The 16510-nt window shown below is 41.3% G+C and overlaps 4 protein-coding genes across 4 annotated transcripts; 3 read left to right on the top strand and 1 right to left on the bottom strand.

Annotated features, from left to right (window-relative positions):
* Positions 1-4472: 4472 nt before the first annotated feature.
* Positions 4473-5820, top strand: BDB00DRAFT_826364 (uncharacterized protein). Its single transcript, XM_053123716.1, has 4 exons — positions 4473-4690; positions 4769-5337; positions 5406-5512; positions 5594-5820. Exons 1-4 carry the CDS (start codon positions 4607-4609, stop codon positions 5782-5784), a joined length of 951 nt encoding a protein of 316 aa, XP_052979045.1. The 5' UTR covers positions 4473-4606; the 3' UTR covers positions 5785-5820.
* Positions 5821-6899: 1079 nt separating this feature from the next.
* On the top strand, positions 6900-8747 carry BDB00DRAFT_416274 (WD40-repeat-containing domain protein). Its single transcript, XM_053117300.1, has 7 exons — positions 6900-7205; positions 7309-7434; positions 7523-7882; positions 7992-8108; positions 8190-8310; positions 8406-8530; positions 8621-8747. The coding sequence occupies exons 1-6, from the start codon at positions 7005-7007 to the stop codon at positions 8522-8524; spliced, it is 1044 nt and encodes a 347-aa protein (XP_052979044.1). The 5' UTR covers positions 6900-7004; the 3' UTR covers positions 8525-8530; positions 8621-8747.
* On the bottom strand, positions 8631-9894 carry BDB00DRAFT_788433 (uncharacterized protein; the record flags this gene model as incomplete). Its single annotated transcript, XM_053120802.1, has 6 exons — positions 8631-8855; positions 8939-9253; positions 9368-9414; positions 9510-9572; positions 9654-9699; positions 9823-9894. 6 exons carry the CDS (start codon positions 9892-9894, stop codon positions 8631-8633), a joined length of 768 nt encoding a protein of 255 aa, XP_052979043.1.
* Positions 9895-10882: 988 nt separating this feature from the next.
* On the top strand, positions 10883-13634 carry BDB00DRAFT_883328 (gamma-tubulin complex component protein; the record flags this gene model as incomplete). Its single annotated transcript, XM_053128221.1, has 7 exons — positions 10883-10955; positions 11038-11488; positions 11574-12002; positions 12088-12180; positions 12257-12693; positions 12805-13217; positions 13311-13634. The coding sequence occupies 7 exons, from the start codon at positions 10883-10885 to the stop codon at positions 13632-13634; spliced, it is 2220 nt and encodes a 739-aa protein (XP_052979042.1).
* Between the last annotated feature and the right edge of the window lie 2876 nt (positions 13635-16510).

The raw sequence follows: 16510 nt of genomic DNA, 5'->3' as shown, positions 1-16510 counted from the left end.
GCTTTATGAATATAAAACAATAGTGATAAGATAGAAAGAGAGTTATTGGAGAGAAAGTTGTAAGAAGGAGAAAAGAAGACCTTGTTTGAGAGAAGGAGTGCTGTGTGAACGTGGGTTGTGAATAGATAATAAGAGAAAAGAGATTGAATAAAAGACAATATGAAATACTGTGAGAGTCAAATATGAGATGATTTTTTTTGAATGAATTAACAACCCTTTATATACTCTTGGATATGCTGTCAAGACTTCTGTTTGGATGAACTAATGAATGGATCGCGGACATGCTGGGTTTCGGATGTTTCAAAGATGAAGAAGGATGGTAAGGTTGAGTTTGGCGGTCATGACAATGAACGTTGCCTTCCGATTGTAAAGAGTCATCTTTGTCTTGATCAGTGTGCTCCTTGTTTGGCGAATTTCACCTTTGCCTGTGCTGGAATTGGTATCTGCTCTTTGACATTGAACGTGTGACCAACCAATAAAATTTCAGCCTCCACCCGGCTCATCCAAAAAAAAAAAAGCTCTTTGACAGGTACACTTCGCTCAACTCATATAAGCTAGATTCAAAGGAAGTGCTGACTAACTCGAGAATAGGACAATGTGTATACAATGGTTGGTTCTGAGTTATTCTCGATTGTGATCCATGTTTGAGAGATTATTGATATGGCGCTAATTATGTCATTCGTGTGTGTGGTGTTCTCTCTACTGCTTTCTAATGGTTACAAAGACGGCGGAGTGGGATGAGTTGTCCGGATCAATCTCAAAGTAGTGTGGTTTACCACAAGTGCACTATGACTTTGAAAAGGCACCTTTTATAAAAGAAAATTCTTGAAAAAAATTGATGCTAATACTCACAGGTGACTATTAACAAGATGATATATCTTTTATGCAAATGATTAACCCATGTGTATATCACCTTTTGAGCATGTGAAAGAAAGATAGTCGTGCTAGGATTAAACCAGCGCCCCTTGGGTCCAATGCTTGTTGCGCCGATCACCTACGATGGGACCCCGTTGAATAGGGTGCAACTCTAAAAAGGTATTAATTCATCCAGCTTTTAATTTATTAATCACCTTCTATAATATAGTCAGTGTAAGATTGGACGATGGTTACTTACACCCAATTTTAAGCTGTATTTGCTTTGCTCTTTTAATTTCCCCTTCCACAACTCCTCTGGCATAAACGATTTCTCTGTGGTTTATCTGGTGACGATAAACCTCCTCACATTCTTCTGGCGGATGATCCACCCGCGAAGTTATTTCGTTCCATGTTAAAGGGGGTTTGGATGCGCGCAGCTTTACAAGGTAATATCGCTGAGTTGGAGTCTAATGAGAAGGTAACGGTGGCTAGAAATATGCAACATATTATGATAAATTTATAATACACGATAACGCAATAGCTCTTTCTGTTTTTCATATATCATACTCACCTTGTATTAACGATATCGTGCCTTGCAGGTTGAAGGTGTGTGGCGGTTGCCAATTATTCGCGCAATATATTCCCAAGGCGCATGCGGATATTGCTGCTTTTGTTGTATCAAAATCGCGATATCTTGGGCTTCCCATAACGGCATGGTTGATAATGTTTAAATTGACGACGAAGGATCAAGAGGTTAAAGCTATTGTATCAGCATAGACACAAAAACTTAATATATCGGATGATATATATCTGTTTATTATTTTTGAAGACTCTGATATACTACCTGTCTAATTCTTGTTTCTCAATACGCTTCTTTCCCTTTTTAGTGCTTCTTGGTTGATGTGTATTACTATTGCTAATGATGACACATGATCCATGCACACTTATGGCTTTGCCTTCGTTGATAATTTAGATAGCGGCGCTATCATTGATCATCTCACAAATCCCATGTCCCATATTGCAAGTCCAACAGCTTTATCCATAATATATATGCCAAGTCCAACCAAGAGTATTAGAAAACAAAATATATGTATTAAGTATCTCTGCTAAATATTTATTTTAATCTATATTGTTGACGAGAGGGACGTGCATTTGGATTTGTGATTTTTTCTACGACTGTGTATAGCCTTTTCTGTAGAACAATCAATTCTCTAGTTGTGTTGTAGATATGTTTGATTTGTTTCTTGCAAATAGATTATCAAGTTGATTTGTCGAGCGTTCAAATTCAGCGAGCAGATCGTTTCTATGTTGCCGCTGCTGGTGCTGTGAGGATGGTGCTAGTTGCATAGATGCTGTTAATGTTGTTGACTAAAGATGATGCTGGTAATGACGATGATGCTGTTGTTGAATAGCGAGGGAAACTTTGGTTTATGATTACTAGAATGGTGGTGTTATATGCGCTAAGATATAAATGCTTGCATGGCTGGTTACGCTTTTAAAATCTTCACAACTACAAGAACCAATAACGCCATTGCTATCAACTTCTTCAAACTTTAAAGTATACAATGCAGAACTAGCAAAAGATTGATAGGTAACCTATTGCCACAGTACGATCAACAATCGTAAAAGTAAACGCACACATACAGAAGTGGTACATACGTGATCATCATGGATAGTTATCATCCGGTCAGCTTCATCTGGTAAATTTTTTGCAGGCTTCTCTTTTCGTTTGTTAAGCTTCTCTAGTCGCTGTTGTTTCTTCGACACCAGCCAAAATACGTAGGACTTGAGCACGGTAATCATTTTCAAAAACTGCGTCAACATATAGATTACACGATCAGCACGATGATTGCGACTGTATGGAAGATATTTGCGTTTAAGTTTGGAATGCCAGCTTTCGATCAGATTATTTGTATGGAAGGACGCATTCTAAAGAATATACAACCGTGCATTATGTTGAAGCGCAAAATAAAGCTAAAACGAGCCTAAAACGTACCTCTCTCCAAGCCTTGCTCCAAAGATGATGCTTAGGATACCAATAGTCCAACACATAGCCATAAAATTCGAAATGCTCACATGTATCACGCCATTTCTTACCAAGTTCATCCCAAGCCTGCACAAATTCAACGACAGTTTTGCAATTCATCAAAGCACCAAGGGCAGAACGAGCTTCATCTCTTCTTTTCTTCGCATCGGCTGTTAACAGAGAAGTTTTGATCTATATCCCAACCGTAAATAAAAAAGATGATTATATTGAGTATATGATAATGTGGCTAACTAAAAGGAACCTTGGACGTGATGTTCTTTTCTCATGCTCTTTTGATGTGCCAATGACACAGAAGAACTTGAACTTGATGACCATAAGCTGCTTTGATGCTGTTAATCTCAACTGGACTGCAATCGATCATGATCCTTGTTGGTGTGTATTCGATTCTGTCTCGGAGCCATCGAAACCATACTTGCAAATTTTCACTATCTTCTTTATCTGTGATCATAAACGCAAGAAGGTAACCTTGTCCAGTAACTGTATGCTTGGCAACGATAGAAAACAGATACGCATCAGCCCGACCATTGATGATAGATTTGCAAGTCTTATGTGTGGCATCAATACAGATCTCATTTGATTTCTTGAGCAGCTATAAAGCACATACGCATCTTAATATACGAACATTGCATTATATTTAAGTATATACCTTTTCTTACCAAAGCTTGTCGTGGTGATATCCATGCAACAACAAAAGTAGAATCCGTGATATATTCCAACGTTTGATAACCTTGATCTTTTAAAAAGAGAAGCCACTTGACTACACTTTCTTTATCGATTAAATCTTTTCTTGCTAATCTTGACTGTTGGTTGGCGATGATATTCATGACATGATGCTGCTTCACACGTAAGGCTTCCAGGAACGGTCCTTCGCCTTCCTCGAGCTGATACCACAGGTTAGCATCTCTACAAGTTATCATCATAGTTTTGCTTTACATATATAGATGATACTTACATCTTGAAGTTGTTTATCAGTCAAACGCAGATGTTCCTGAATTTGATCCCACTCCAACTTGTTATTGACAAGTTCTTCGATCCATTTACGTGTTTCAGCGGGGAGTTGTGAGCGAGTAGCATTGGTTATCTCGGTAGGGTCATGATGTTGATGTTGCCAGTGATATACAAGTTTGATTTTGCCTGAGAATAAGTATTGAATACGGTATCGAGCACGACAATTTACTTTAATAGAAGGTTGTGCAAGTCGACGTTTTTTTATGAGAGCAGGTTCAGTTGAGTCTATAGGCAGAGCAGGGACAGCTGGAGCCGATGTTTCTCTTGAGTGATCACAAAAAAAAGTGACACTACGTTCAACTGTCCGAGGACGGCCGGCATTATTTCGGCGTGCGTCTGGAGCCTTGGGTACGGAGATGTACTTGTTGTTGGTGATGAAGTTGGCATGCTGCTTGGGGTTTTCTTTAACCCACTCGTCAAGTTGTTGCTGGTTGTCAAAAGTCTCTGTAACTACTTCGGTCGGGTAGGTGGGAAAGACACGGACAAGGTATCCAAGGCTATCAGATGCAGAGGCCATTGTTGTAGGTGAGCAATTGACAAAACAACAAAGGTACAGTTGCGACGCGTCGCTGTGGGTGTGATTGAAAACGTCTCTGACGTAATTTTTTCTTGATGAATAACGAAACCGCTTTATCTGCGTCATATATTTTTATTTTTTACCACTACCACCACCACCACTTTAATTAATATCGCATCATGCCTCGCCACTCGAAAAACAACACAGCATCTAGTGTCTTTACATACCATGAAACAAAATCATTAGAATATGGCACAAAAAAGGTTTTTATCTTAGTTCTCCTTTGTTTACAGGATTCAAGATTTAAGATCGATTCAGACAATAACTTGCGTATATGCTAGCACCGTCTTGGTCGTGATTCATTCAGAGAATACAATGCATGCTTCTTATGCTTGCAAACCGCTCGCGATCCTGTCGCCTGTCCACAAGGGCATTTGGCATGTCGTGAATGCATGTACGAATCGATATTGACACAAAAGCAAAACGTTAAGCGAGAACAGCGATTGCTGGAGCAAAAGCTACAGGCCCTGGAGGAAATGAAGGGAAAAGAGCAAGAAGAAGCACGACAAGCCATGTTGGATCAGTTTGAAAAGACACAGACGAGCATGTTGGGCAATCGAAAACATGTGCAGCAACATTCTCAAAAGCAGAATGGAAAAGAAAAGGAAGAAGAAGGGGGTAAGACTAGTAGCGGTGTCAAGCGGAAAATACAAGATGCAACCGATGATGATCAGTTGGCTCGAGCTGCCAAGCGGTTAGCAGAGGAAAAGGCAGACAAGTCCAAGTCGAAGCTGTCGAGTTTCTGGTTGCCGTCCATGACTCCTGAGGCAGAAAAGCAATACAAGGATGAGATCAAGCCGATTCAGACGCAGACTATGTGCACTGCTGTCAAGACACCCCATCCAGTGAGGTACAATATAAAGTATATGTGTGATTCTGTCAGACAATGGATTGTATTTGCTTATTAAATCTTAATAGTTTGAAGAGCTTGATTGAAATTAAGTTTCAATATGAAGACGATGCCAAGAAGAAATGTCAATGTCCTGCTTGTCTAAAGAGCCTTTCTAACTCATCCAAGTTCTCAGGTAAGAAGAGATAAGGACAGTATTGAAAGAGCATATAAGCACTAGAGGGAAAGCTAACTGATGAGTTTAATCTCCTTTTAGCGATGCGTTCGTGCGGACATGTTATTTGCAATTCATGCGTGGACATGTTTGTGAAAAAGACCAAGCGCTGTTATGTATGTGAAGCCAAGACTAAGTCGAAGGATATTGTGGACATGAGTCCAGAAGGAACTGGTTTTGCTAGTGGTAGCACCATGGCCGAGGCGAAGAAATGGGATGTAGCCTTCCAATAAAAGCATTTCTCTTGCAACGATGCAGGTGTTTTATAACATGTTTACGTCAATTGACAATGTGTTGTTGTGGGGTGTTTTTCAACTATGGAAAATGTGTTACATGGTCGTTGTGAAAAAACGTACATCTATCGTGAACAAGAAGTAGCTATAACTGTATACACGTATTGGAAAATAATAATGCATAGTGTTTGGTACTAGAAAATAAGCCCAAAGATGAATTGGAATGTGCCTTTGGGAAAATCAGAAAAAGGCGTAATGGGATTAATGATAGGATAGGCTTTACAGTAAAGGTGATTGAGAACTGTTCTTAGTATTGAACAAAAGGGAAATGGTATTAACAGCAAGCATTAAATGAAGTCTCATCATATCGTAGTTCAAAAAATGTAAAATTGTGCTGCACGTGTCTGCTCGAACTAGTGGTGTGTGTAGAGCACGAGAGGCGCCCGCTCATCATCCAATAACCAGAAAAGTTTTTTCTCACTACATTGCGATACTATTACGTTCAACCTGATGTAGCGTTATATACATTATCATCGTGAACTTGAACATAAGGCAGCACGACATCCCACCGAGCGATTTGGGTTAACGTCGAGTTTATATAAATCAATGAATATGTCTATAAACAACAGACAAACTTAATGCTGTATATACAGTAAATTTACAACCGTGAACTACATATGCTCGCTATGAAGGAACCACAACGGGTGTGTGCTTGTCGCTTTTGTAAATAATATTGTGGTCTATCTCAACAAAACGGTTACGTTCAACTTATTTGAAGAATATCCATGCTGTTGAAAAGGGAGAGGGTATGCTGAAAACAACTATATATGTATCAAAATTGTCTTCTACTTCACTATCGGAGAGCAGTAACACACCGTAAAAGCATTGCAATTGGCATCATCATATTTATATGCATTGTAATCCAATCAATAGCCAAGTATAACAGTACCTAATGGGTGTGTGAGAACTTTAGCATAGCTCAACTGTCCGAGATGTCGAAGAATAACTGGAGCTCCGTGCGATCCCACAGTACTATGTAGTACATACCGCATGCTGGTGTGTGGGGTTGGCGTGATATTTTAGCAGGAGGAGCTGTCAAACAAGGTTTTTACGTTGCGGAAATCAAAACTAGGTTCAGGCACGTTTCTTGTGATACTTTCTCCAACTTTCTCCCTCCCTCTCTTCCTTTTTGCTGCCCTTTTATTACTGCCTTTTTCAAAATGGTCAGTGTCGCAAGCGAAGCCGGTAACTTTTTCCAAACCGATGCCGAAATAAAGAAACAAAAAGAAAAGGAAGCAAAGTACAATTATACCGAAGGCGATGCTCTTAAATTGAGCACCAAGGCACTAGCCCTGCTTGTCACGGGCAAATACGCCTATGTCGCGGAATCTGGATTCAGTGCCAAACGAATCAATCTCGAGGCAAGTTTCGCTACATCCAATCACGCAAACCGCGATGCTGGCTCTATACATTGACCTCTCTTGCTAAAGGCTCATGAAATTATACACCTATATATATCTTTAGACAAACAAGACCGTCAAACTCTTTAAGGGACATAAAGGACCAGTGAGCTGCATAGCCTTGTCTCATGACAAACAGAATGTCTGGACAGGATCGTGGGATAAGACAATTAAAAAGTGGGATGCCAAGGTAAAAAAAAAACACAAAGACTTGACTTGGGACAAACGAAAGACGCATGCATAAATGAACTAAGCAGTATTCGGGTTTATATCAAAAGACAGGAGAATGTTTAGCAACGTTACAGGGCCATACTGATTTCGTTAAATCGCTGTTGGTAGTGGGTGAACATATCTACTCTGGTTCATCGGATACAACGATCCGCCAATGGCATATGGATACCCTTGAATGCGTAACAACACTCAAAAAACACAGTCGAGCCATAGAATGCTTGGCGGCCGACAGCAAGTTCTTATATGCAGGATCTTCGGATCGTCTGGTGACAAAATGGGATCGCGCCACGCACGAGTGTGTCGCGACATTCGATGAGCATGATACGAGCGTCTATTGTGTTCGTGTATGGGATGATGAAATGTGGACGGCTTCTGCAGATAAGACTGTACGACGATGGAATACTGAGGTATGATAAAAAGAATGGTGGAAAACAAGTACATATCCTCGCGCGATATGTGTTTCTACGATTTATGAGGCAAACACTAAGATGAAGAGTAATTCACAATTGTTTATAGACTGGTGCAGTGGATACGGTGTTAACACATCCCGATCGAGTTAAGTCTCTGGTTATTCTTGGACCCTATGTAATAACTGGATCAAGTGACGATGCTATCCGAGTATGGGACATTGCAGTAAGTTTCATCCATATAATTATATATACAAGACTTTTTTTGTTTGGAATGAGAATAACTGATACAGGCTATGATCACTAGTCTGGAAAGCAACTCTCTACAATCGAAGGTCATTTCGATGAAGTAGGATGTCTGGATGTAGCAGGCACAACGCTTTACAGTGCGTCATTGGATTGCTCTCTTCGTCGATGGACGATCACACGTATGTAGTAGCTTAAACAAGCCCACCCCTCTGCCTCGCTCTCCTTTTTAGATCCGCGTAACTAACTTTGTCACATAACTGTGTTATATTTATAGCATCTGCATTAAAAGAATACAATGAAAAACCTAAAAAGAAACCAGCGGATGAAGAGGATCAAGGACTTGGACTTACCGAGGAGGAAGAGCGAGAATTAGCAGAACTTATGGACGATTAAAAAAATGTAAAAGAGTACATATTTATAGTCTAGTGGTATTTATATACAAAAAATCACCGAAAAACTGAGATATATGCTTTATTGTATGGCTGTCAGTGGGACTAACTTATTTGCCCAACTTGAACTTTTTCAAACCCTTTGTAAACTTGTTGCCTCCACTATCGCGGTTCATTTGATTCATGCGGTATCGTTGAGCATTTTGAGCGTCTGAACGATAGGCTGCGCCTAAATCATCCAAGTTGTCGTTCCATTCATCGTCTCGCAAGCGGTGACCGTAGTTGCGTTCTCGTAACTTTTTGGTATATCCTGCCACCACTGTTGCAAAGTAAAACTATACCAATGCCGCGTTTCAAAGTTAGAGCAAATGTATAGATCGAGGTGTGCTGCTGTGTATAGACGAGATCAACAACTTACCATGGAGATCTGACCAACAAAGAGTAAAATAGCCAGTCCAATGACACCCGCTTGTACAGCTTGTGCACAGTTTGCCAAGCCGTAGGTGCTGCCCAGCTCCATGCCCAAGAACGTGGTCGAGTAGTCGCCCACGCTCACGGTTTGATCACCTCCCGAGCCTTCCGCTTGATCCGGGTTCGCTGAATCACAAGCATCCTGGCTCTTGCCTCGGTTGACCAGAGCAAGAATAAATGATACGGCAGTCCAGATCGTCAGTAAAAATACAAGCACAGCCCAGAAGAGAAGTTTGTATAATCGCATCAAGGCTAATTTGCCCTATGTACCCCATTTTAAGAGTAAAATAGTAATGTAATATTTAGTACGATTATTATTATAAACCCCTTCTCCCCCAATGAGCCCACCGATCAAAAAATTCATTTTACTACTGACCACTGCAGCTGCCAAGATGCCATACAGTCCGATAACACCAGTTGCAACTAAAAAAAGAATTAGTATACGTAAACCTCCCCACAAAGCCAAGACACAATACTGCCCAAGCTACAGCCGGTGGCATAAAGAGAAGAGCACTTACTATAGAAGATAACTGCGACCCACGGTAATGCTGCGTTAATGACAGACAGGTGCATGACCATTGCTATTTTTCGTTGTTATTGTTGCAGTTGCTGTGGTTAGCATAAAGTCGATAGCATAGCATAAAACAAGGAAAGAAACTTACGGTTCGTATGTGTGAAGGTAAGGACGACTAACAAGACTGAGACGGCCTAAAACAAGTTTGCCAAGTCAGCTCATACAACTGTAGTAGCAGTAATAGTGACAGTAATAAGGGCGTGCCAAACGATAAAACGTTGATCGGAAAGAATAAGAAAAAAGTAAAAATACGGTACCACAATGATAATGCTGAGGAGCGCTACACCTCCTCGTAGTGGAATGATACAGCAGCATCGCTTGGAAGACATTGTTTGTACTTTATGTGTGCTCTGTGTTGTTGTAAGAGAAGAGAAGAAAACGAAAAAAAAAGTGGAAAGAGAAACGAACTATGAGGGCGGCTGGGGATGGTTCCAGTTCCGTGTGTTTTTTGGTTCCTGTCGAAAATGGTAAAGCTCCAAGCAGCGGAAGCAAAGCGGAGGGGAAGCACACCGTAAACGGCAGGTGCTTTTTTTGCCTAACTCCCCCCCCTCTCTCTCTCTCTTTTTATTCCTTAATACCACGAAAAGAAATTATGGCCGCCATGTCGCGACCACGAAGTTATTCAACTCGTCGATCGCCTCCGACTTCCCCTTCCCAGCGTGCCATTGGAACTTCAGGAGCAGATCAGCGACGATCCATGACCAGCAATCGGACTAGCATATTACTTTCTGAACGACAAGTGAACAAGGTTACTTCTATATGAAGAGAAGGATCCGCAACAGAATACTGACAATTAAATAAAATTATTAAAAATCCCCTTCTGCTTATTTAGATTAACAAAAAGATCGCCAACATTCGACATAATTCCCTTGCTTCCAGTCCACAATTATTGCCTACTGGTGACGACGCGTCGTATGTTTCACGTAGTTCGGCAGTGTTAGATGAACGATCCGATGCAGGACCGCCCCCACAAAGCGTAATGTATCTCTCCTTCTCCTCACCCTTTCTCGCCCGGTTGCCAACTTTATATAGCACAAGAAAAAGCTTACACATAAACTTTACAGTCAATAATTGGAGGATATCCAACGCGTATCCAGGAATATGCAGTGATGGAAGACCTGCTTTTTGTCCTCATGGTACGCATTAACACACGATTCTTAAGAAAAACTCTACCTCCAGTCTTACTCATACACGTTTTCTATATGCGATATTTAATCTCTATCACTCGGGATTGATTGGGGGGTTTGTACAATGAAATAGGGTATTAGCGGTACATCGATTAAAACACTGTTTCAAAAAAGTAACGTAGATGATCCAATGATCGACGATGACGAAGAAATTAATACCGGCGAATGGGAATCCGTGCGATATTCTATCGATCCAACATTAGGTAAGGATAAAAGCGTTCTACCAAAAGTAAAACATGATGTACGGTGTCAATTAGCTGCTAAAATAAATTGTATGGGGAATAGATCCAAGCGTCCGGCGTCTCGTCGAAAAAATGCTACCTCTCGCCACTTACTACATGTCTATCAGCGCCTTTGTGGAACAACACTCACGGTACGAATACGGGTCCATCAACCATGCACTCTCTGCAGCCTTGTCATCGATACTGAAAGATTACGAAACATTTGTCACGCAGCTCGAATATCAATTCCAATCAAACAACAACTTCACATTACAACAGTTCTGGTTTTATACCCAAGAAGACACAGCCCAACAGATGGGTATTTTGCACGACCTTGTAACTACAATTCGACAATTGCGCTACAAGCGAAAGAACGACGACGACGACGACGATATTGAGGCAGTGTTGGAAGGGCTCAAGAATGCAGATGAGGGAGGACAAGTCAAAATCACAGATCAAGAGAAGGGGGGGCCGATACTGAATATTTTGACAGACCGAATGATTGGACTGAGTGGGTACGTTGTATATATATCCATCACTCTATATGCAATGGGTCCAGTAGTATATGTTCTAACATGGATGTTCGTATGCTATATATAGTGATCCTCGGTGTAAAAAGATATATGCATACTTGTTGGCTCGAGCGTCTGTACCCTATTTTGAAATCCTGCATTCATGGATCTATCGTGGCAAAATCCATGACCCGCACAATGAGTTCATGGTGCTGGAAAAGCTGAGTGTGCGTAAGGAGAATCTAAAGGAAGATTTCAATGATGCATATTGGGAAATGCGATATACGGTGCGGGAGAAGCTGGTGCCGACATTCCTCGAGCCGCTGCAATCGAAGATCCTGCTGGCAGGAAAATACTTGAACGTGGTACGGGAATGTGGCGTCAATATAGCAAAGCCAGAGGATATGCAAGCAGCAATGGATGCGGATATGGGTGGCGAAACCAACGAAACCAGTTGGACAAGAAATACAACAGGACCTGCGCGCGGTGATGTTTGGTCTGCTGTCAATGGCGCAGGGTAAAATATAAACATTTTTTTTTCTTGGCTGGAAAGAAGATACACGCAAAATAGATCATCATTTGCTAACAAGATAGCTAATCAGATTCGTAAAGAGCCTGGAAATCGCATACAGATATGCTAACCACACCCTGCTAAACCTACTTGTGAAAGAACAACAATTAATTGCACGACTCAGGTACATACCTCCCTCCCCAAAAAGGAAAGCAATTTTAAAACGAGGAGAGACTAAATGCAATTTGGTAATGTATTAGGTCCCTAAAGCATTACTTCTTTCTCGACCAATCCGACTTTTTAACGTCGTTTCTCGACCTAGCCAAGGACGAACTCAAACAACCTGCCCGAGAAATCTCACTTGCACGGCTTCAATCGTTGATGGATCTCGTTCTCCGCAACTCGTCGTCGGTAGCAGCATATGACCCATTCAAGGAGGACCTAAAGGTGACGATGAGCCCGCTGAAACTTGTGGACGAATTACTACGTATCATCAATGTCGCAGGACTCGACAGCCTGCCTCGTGATGCTCGTTGGATGAACGGTGTCTCGGATGCCAGTCGAGGAAGTGCGCAAATGGAACGAAGTCAAAGTATGGTGGGTAGCATATCGGGGGGCGTGAGCATCACTGGTACGAGCACTGCAGCAGGAGCAGCACAAGCAGCCGCAGCTGGCAGTTCACGCGATGTGCTGAGTGGTAAGTGTGATCAACCTGTTTTTTTTTCTTTCTGGTAAACTGTGCGTATAATATATGCAAACAAGTTGCTGACTTTCTTTTTCTTGTTGTTTAATCTGTATGATTATTAAGGTTATGATGCTCTGACGCTCGATTACACCGTAACGTTCCCGCTCTCCTTGGTGATATCGCGCAAAGCATTGACAAAGTATCAGCTGTTGTTTCGACACTTGCTCTATCTCAAGCATGTTGAAGATATGCTATGTGACGCATGGATGGCACAAAAGGACATTTTATGGAAGACCAAGAGCAGTCCTCAAGTGGATGCATGGAAATACCGCATTTTTACTTTACGACATCGTATGTTGATGTTTGTTCAGCAATTCGCTTACTATGTGACGAACGAGGTGCTTGAACCCAACTGGCGACGTCTCGAATCGAATTTGGCCAAGGTTTCGACAGTCGATCAAGTGCTTCAATACCATTCGGATTTCCTAGATACCTGTCTTAAAGAATGCATGTTGACAAACGCTAAACTGTTGCGGGTAAGTTTCCGTTGTCGAGATGGCTATACACTAAAAGCGATGAAAAAAACTGGCAAGAGCTAAGCGTATTTATCATCACTTTTCTTTTGATAGATCTACAACAAATTAATGACATCGTGCGTGGTATTTGTGGCACATACAGAACGATTCTCACAACTACTAAGTGCAATAGTGGAACAGCAGTCCTTGAATCAGTTCGGGATTCCCAAAGGTGGGTTAAGCGAAGCCGCATCCAGTGCAACAGCCACGTTTGAAAAGGCACAACAGACGCTGGGCAAAATCGAAGAAACGTTTAAATATCATATGAAACTGCTCATTGAAGCGTTGAATTATTACTCTGCTACCGAGACGGTTCAATTCTTATGTCTGGTAGTGCGTCTCGACTACAATCAATACCACAAATCGAAATCCAAATAGTCTCGTTCATTCGTTTTTCCTCTATCATTAACAACTTTGCATTGTTTGCTTCTTTGCTACTGTTTGTACACACACACACACACACACACTATACGTATACATATTGTTCCTTTCTCGCTCTTTTTTCTACTACCCTGTCTCTTCTGCCTCCTGTAGATATGTTCTGTCTTCCACTCTTCTCTTGCTAATAAGCAATCTATAAAACAACCCCATCATTAAATACATATTATTTGGCCATCTCATTAAACTGTTTTAACGGAAAATGATTATTTTCGTGGGAAAGATGTTCCTACTTTTGAATTGTTTAGGTCAGAAAGAAGATATGGAATGCTGTAGCACCGACAAGGGCAAGAAAAAAGCAGATGATCGGGCAGTATAGCAATGCTTCAATGAGTAAGTAGTAGTAGTAGTAGTAATAGTGGCTTGATAGTTATTGATACGCACATGCACAGCCATTACATAAAATAATTTAAACAGATGCATGACGTCCCAACTTACTACTATGAGACTACAGCAAGTCAATAATAACAAACAGGTGCTCTAGAAAACGCAAAAGAAATTACTGTACGATAAGGAATTCCAGACCAAGAGTCGATCTTATCATCGGAAGCCAATATACATATCGTCAATCCCGAAAAAGGAAGTCCATCCATATAATGTCTATCAGTAAATTATATTTTTAATTTCATTATTTCATCTAAATGCGTTTTACAGGACCTTCTCATAGGTCTTTTCATATGTAATCAGCGAAAAGAGAACCAAAGGCAAGCTAAAGTAGTGCTTCATTTCTTTGTTTTGGTGTGCAATACTTTGTGGGTGCACATACTACTATTATGTCGAAACAAGCCATACCTGTCTATTCTGCGTTAGATGTGTTACTAGCGACAAAACGGGTCTCATGACGAATGACACAAATATTGGAGGCTGGGGGGGTGGGGAGGACAAGTATTTTTTGTGCGCTGCATCCAGCAGCTTCCGAGTCCGATCCTCAAACTTCAAGAATCCATAATGTGGGTCGTCCCATTGAGACCTACTACTGGAGGTATTGGTAAATTTGTTTTGCAAAAGAGAACATGAGTCAATTGCCAGATAATAGCGGAGGAAGGCGTTGTCGATCTGTCGCGAAAGCTTAATCGATGTGTGGCAAGAATTGCTGTCGTTGCTACGTAAATGTTGATACAAAATGCCCAGAATCCGTTTTTTTTTGGGGGGGAGCGTTTGGTCAGCCTTGTTCGTTTCAGTCCAATGACGAAATTCATCTGCCGCGTAATAACATTAGTGGTAATAACTAGTACTACTAGCTAGAAAGGTCGCCTGCTGTCATTAGGAGATGTCTGGTCATTTCATGTTTCGAAACAAGCCCACTTGTAATCTTTTGCCGGATCGATGATAAACCGTCGATCATTCCTTTCCTGTCATTTACACCTTGGTTCCCTTTATCGATGACTAGATTGCTCCAATTGAGTACCCCAGAGCCCCAAATGCGCATTAATGTCCGAGCCCTTGTTCTTCTGGAAGGACAATTGACATGGTCTTTACTCATTCGATACAGTAACCAAGTGAGGCGGAGCAAAGGATGCTAAGAATAATGTACTGGGGGTGGGTGCACATTATCACCGCAGCTGAGCTAGTTTTACTGAGTTATTTTTCTCAGGTCTGTGTAACACTGATTCTTTCCTTTGACCAAACCTTATATCGCTTTTAACACTTTCTTTGGAAGAGGGACCATTCTTTCTATTTTGTGCGCCAAGAAAATATTGCTCCAACGGATTTCGGCAAAAGAGCAAAACGGGAAACATTGTCTATTCTGATTAGATGGAATGAAGGTAAAGATGAGGTGTGGTGTGATACATAGATCAAGAAAGAGAGAGAGAGAGAAAGGTCGGAACCAATGTTTGGGGGTGGGCAAGAGGCAGAAAAATAAAGTACAATGAGAACAAACAAATCATAATGTGTTACGTTGCCAGTTGGTAATGTGTGCAGTATAGTTTGTATACGCATACACTCGCTGGTGGGTAGATCCCCGGCATAGCGTCACCATTAGCGCTGTTGCTACTACTACTACTACTACTACTACCAGCAGAAGAGAGATGACGGGGACAGGTGATCTGTCGCTATTGCACACTACACAGCTACATTTGGAAACACACGAAGCTAAAAGAAGTTCTTGTCATCGGGAAAAAAGCATGATAAGAGACGGTAATTAAGGGGTGTGTGTGTGTATTATAGGAGATGCACATATTTACATGAAACAAATAATAATTAGCTACTAGATCGTATAAATTGTCTGTTGCTGCAAATGAAAAAGCATACATACATTATATTACAGCTCACGGTACAATGTGCGACCATCTGGCTGCATGTGGATGCAAAGCGTTACAGCGCGACGCATACACATATATAATATACCAAAAAAGTGTGACCCTGGTCCAACTCGGCAAGAATGGGAGAGACGACAATTGATGATTAGCAACAAAGGTACTGCGGCCAATTACCATGTCGACGACACACACGACGCAATTGCCATGCCAATAAAAACAGCAATGATAATCACCATGTTGTCAGGTTCCCCGGCGAGTGCAGCGGCTAGTTAGCAACAGCCAGTAGCAGCAGTGGTAGTCAGAATGAAAAAAAAAACAGATACTTACCCTTTTTGTGTGCGATGGTGATCATGTTACATGATTGACTGGGATGTAACCTAAATTCCGTTAGGAAATGACGTTCCAAGTCCTGCAAAGGATGATCACCCTATTTCCCAAAAAAAAAAGAACCCTCTCTCACATTTCTGTATCCCGACTTCCGAAAACACTAACAAAAAGGTAGTGCACACATTTTTTTACAGTACTCTGTCTCTCTTTCCCCTTTTCTACTTCTTT

This window comes from Zychaea mexicana (assembly GCF_025766255.1).
Source record: "Zychaea mexicana strain RSA 1403 chromosome Unknown BDB00scaffold_43, whole genome shotgun sequence".
Taxonomy (NCBI): Eukaryota; Fungi; Mucoromycota; class Mucoromycetes; order Mucorales; family Lichtheimiaceae; genus Zychaea; species Zychaea mexicana.
This window is presented reverse-complemented; position numbering and strand designations above follow the sequence as displayed.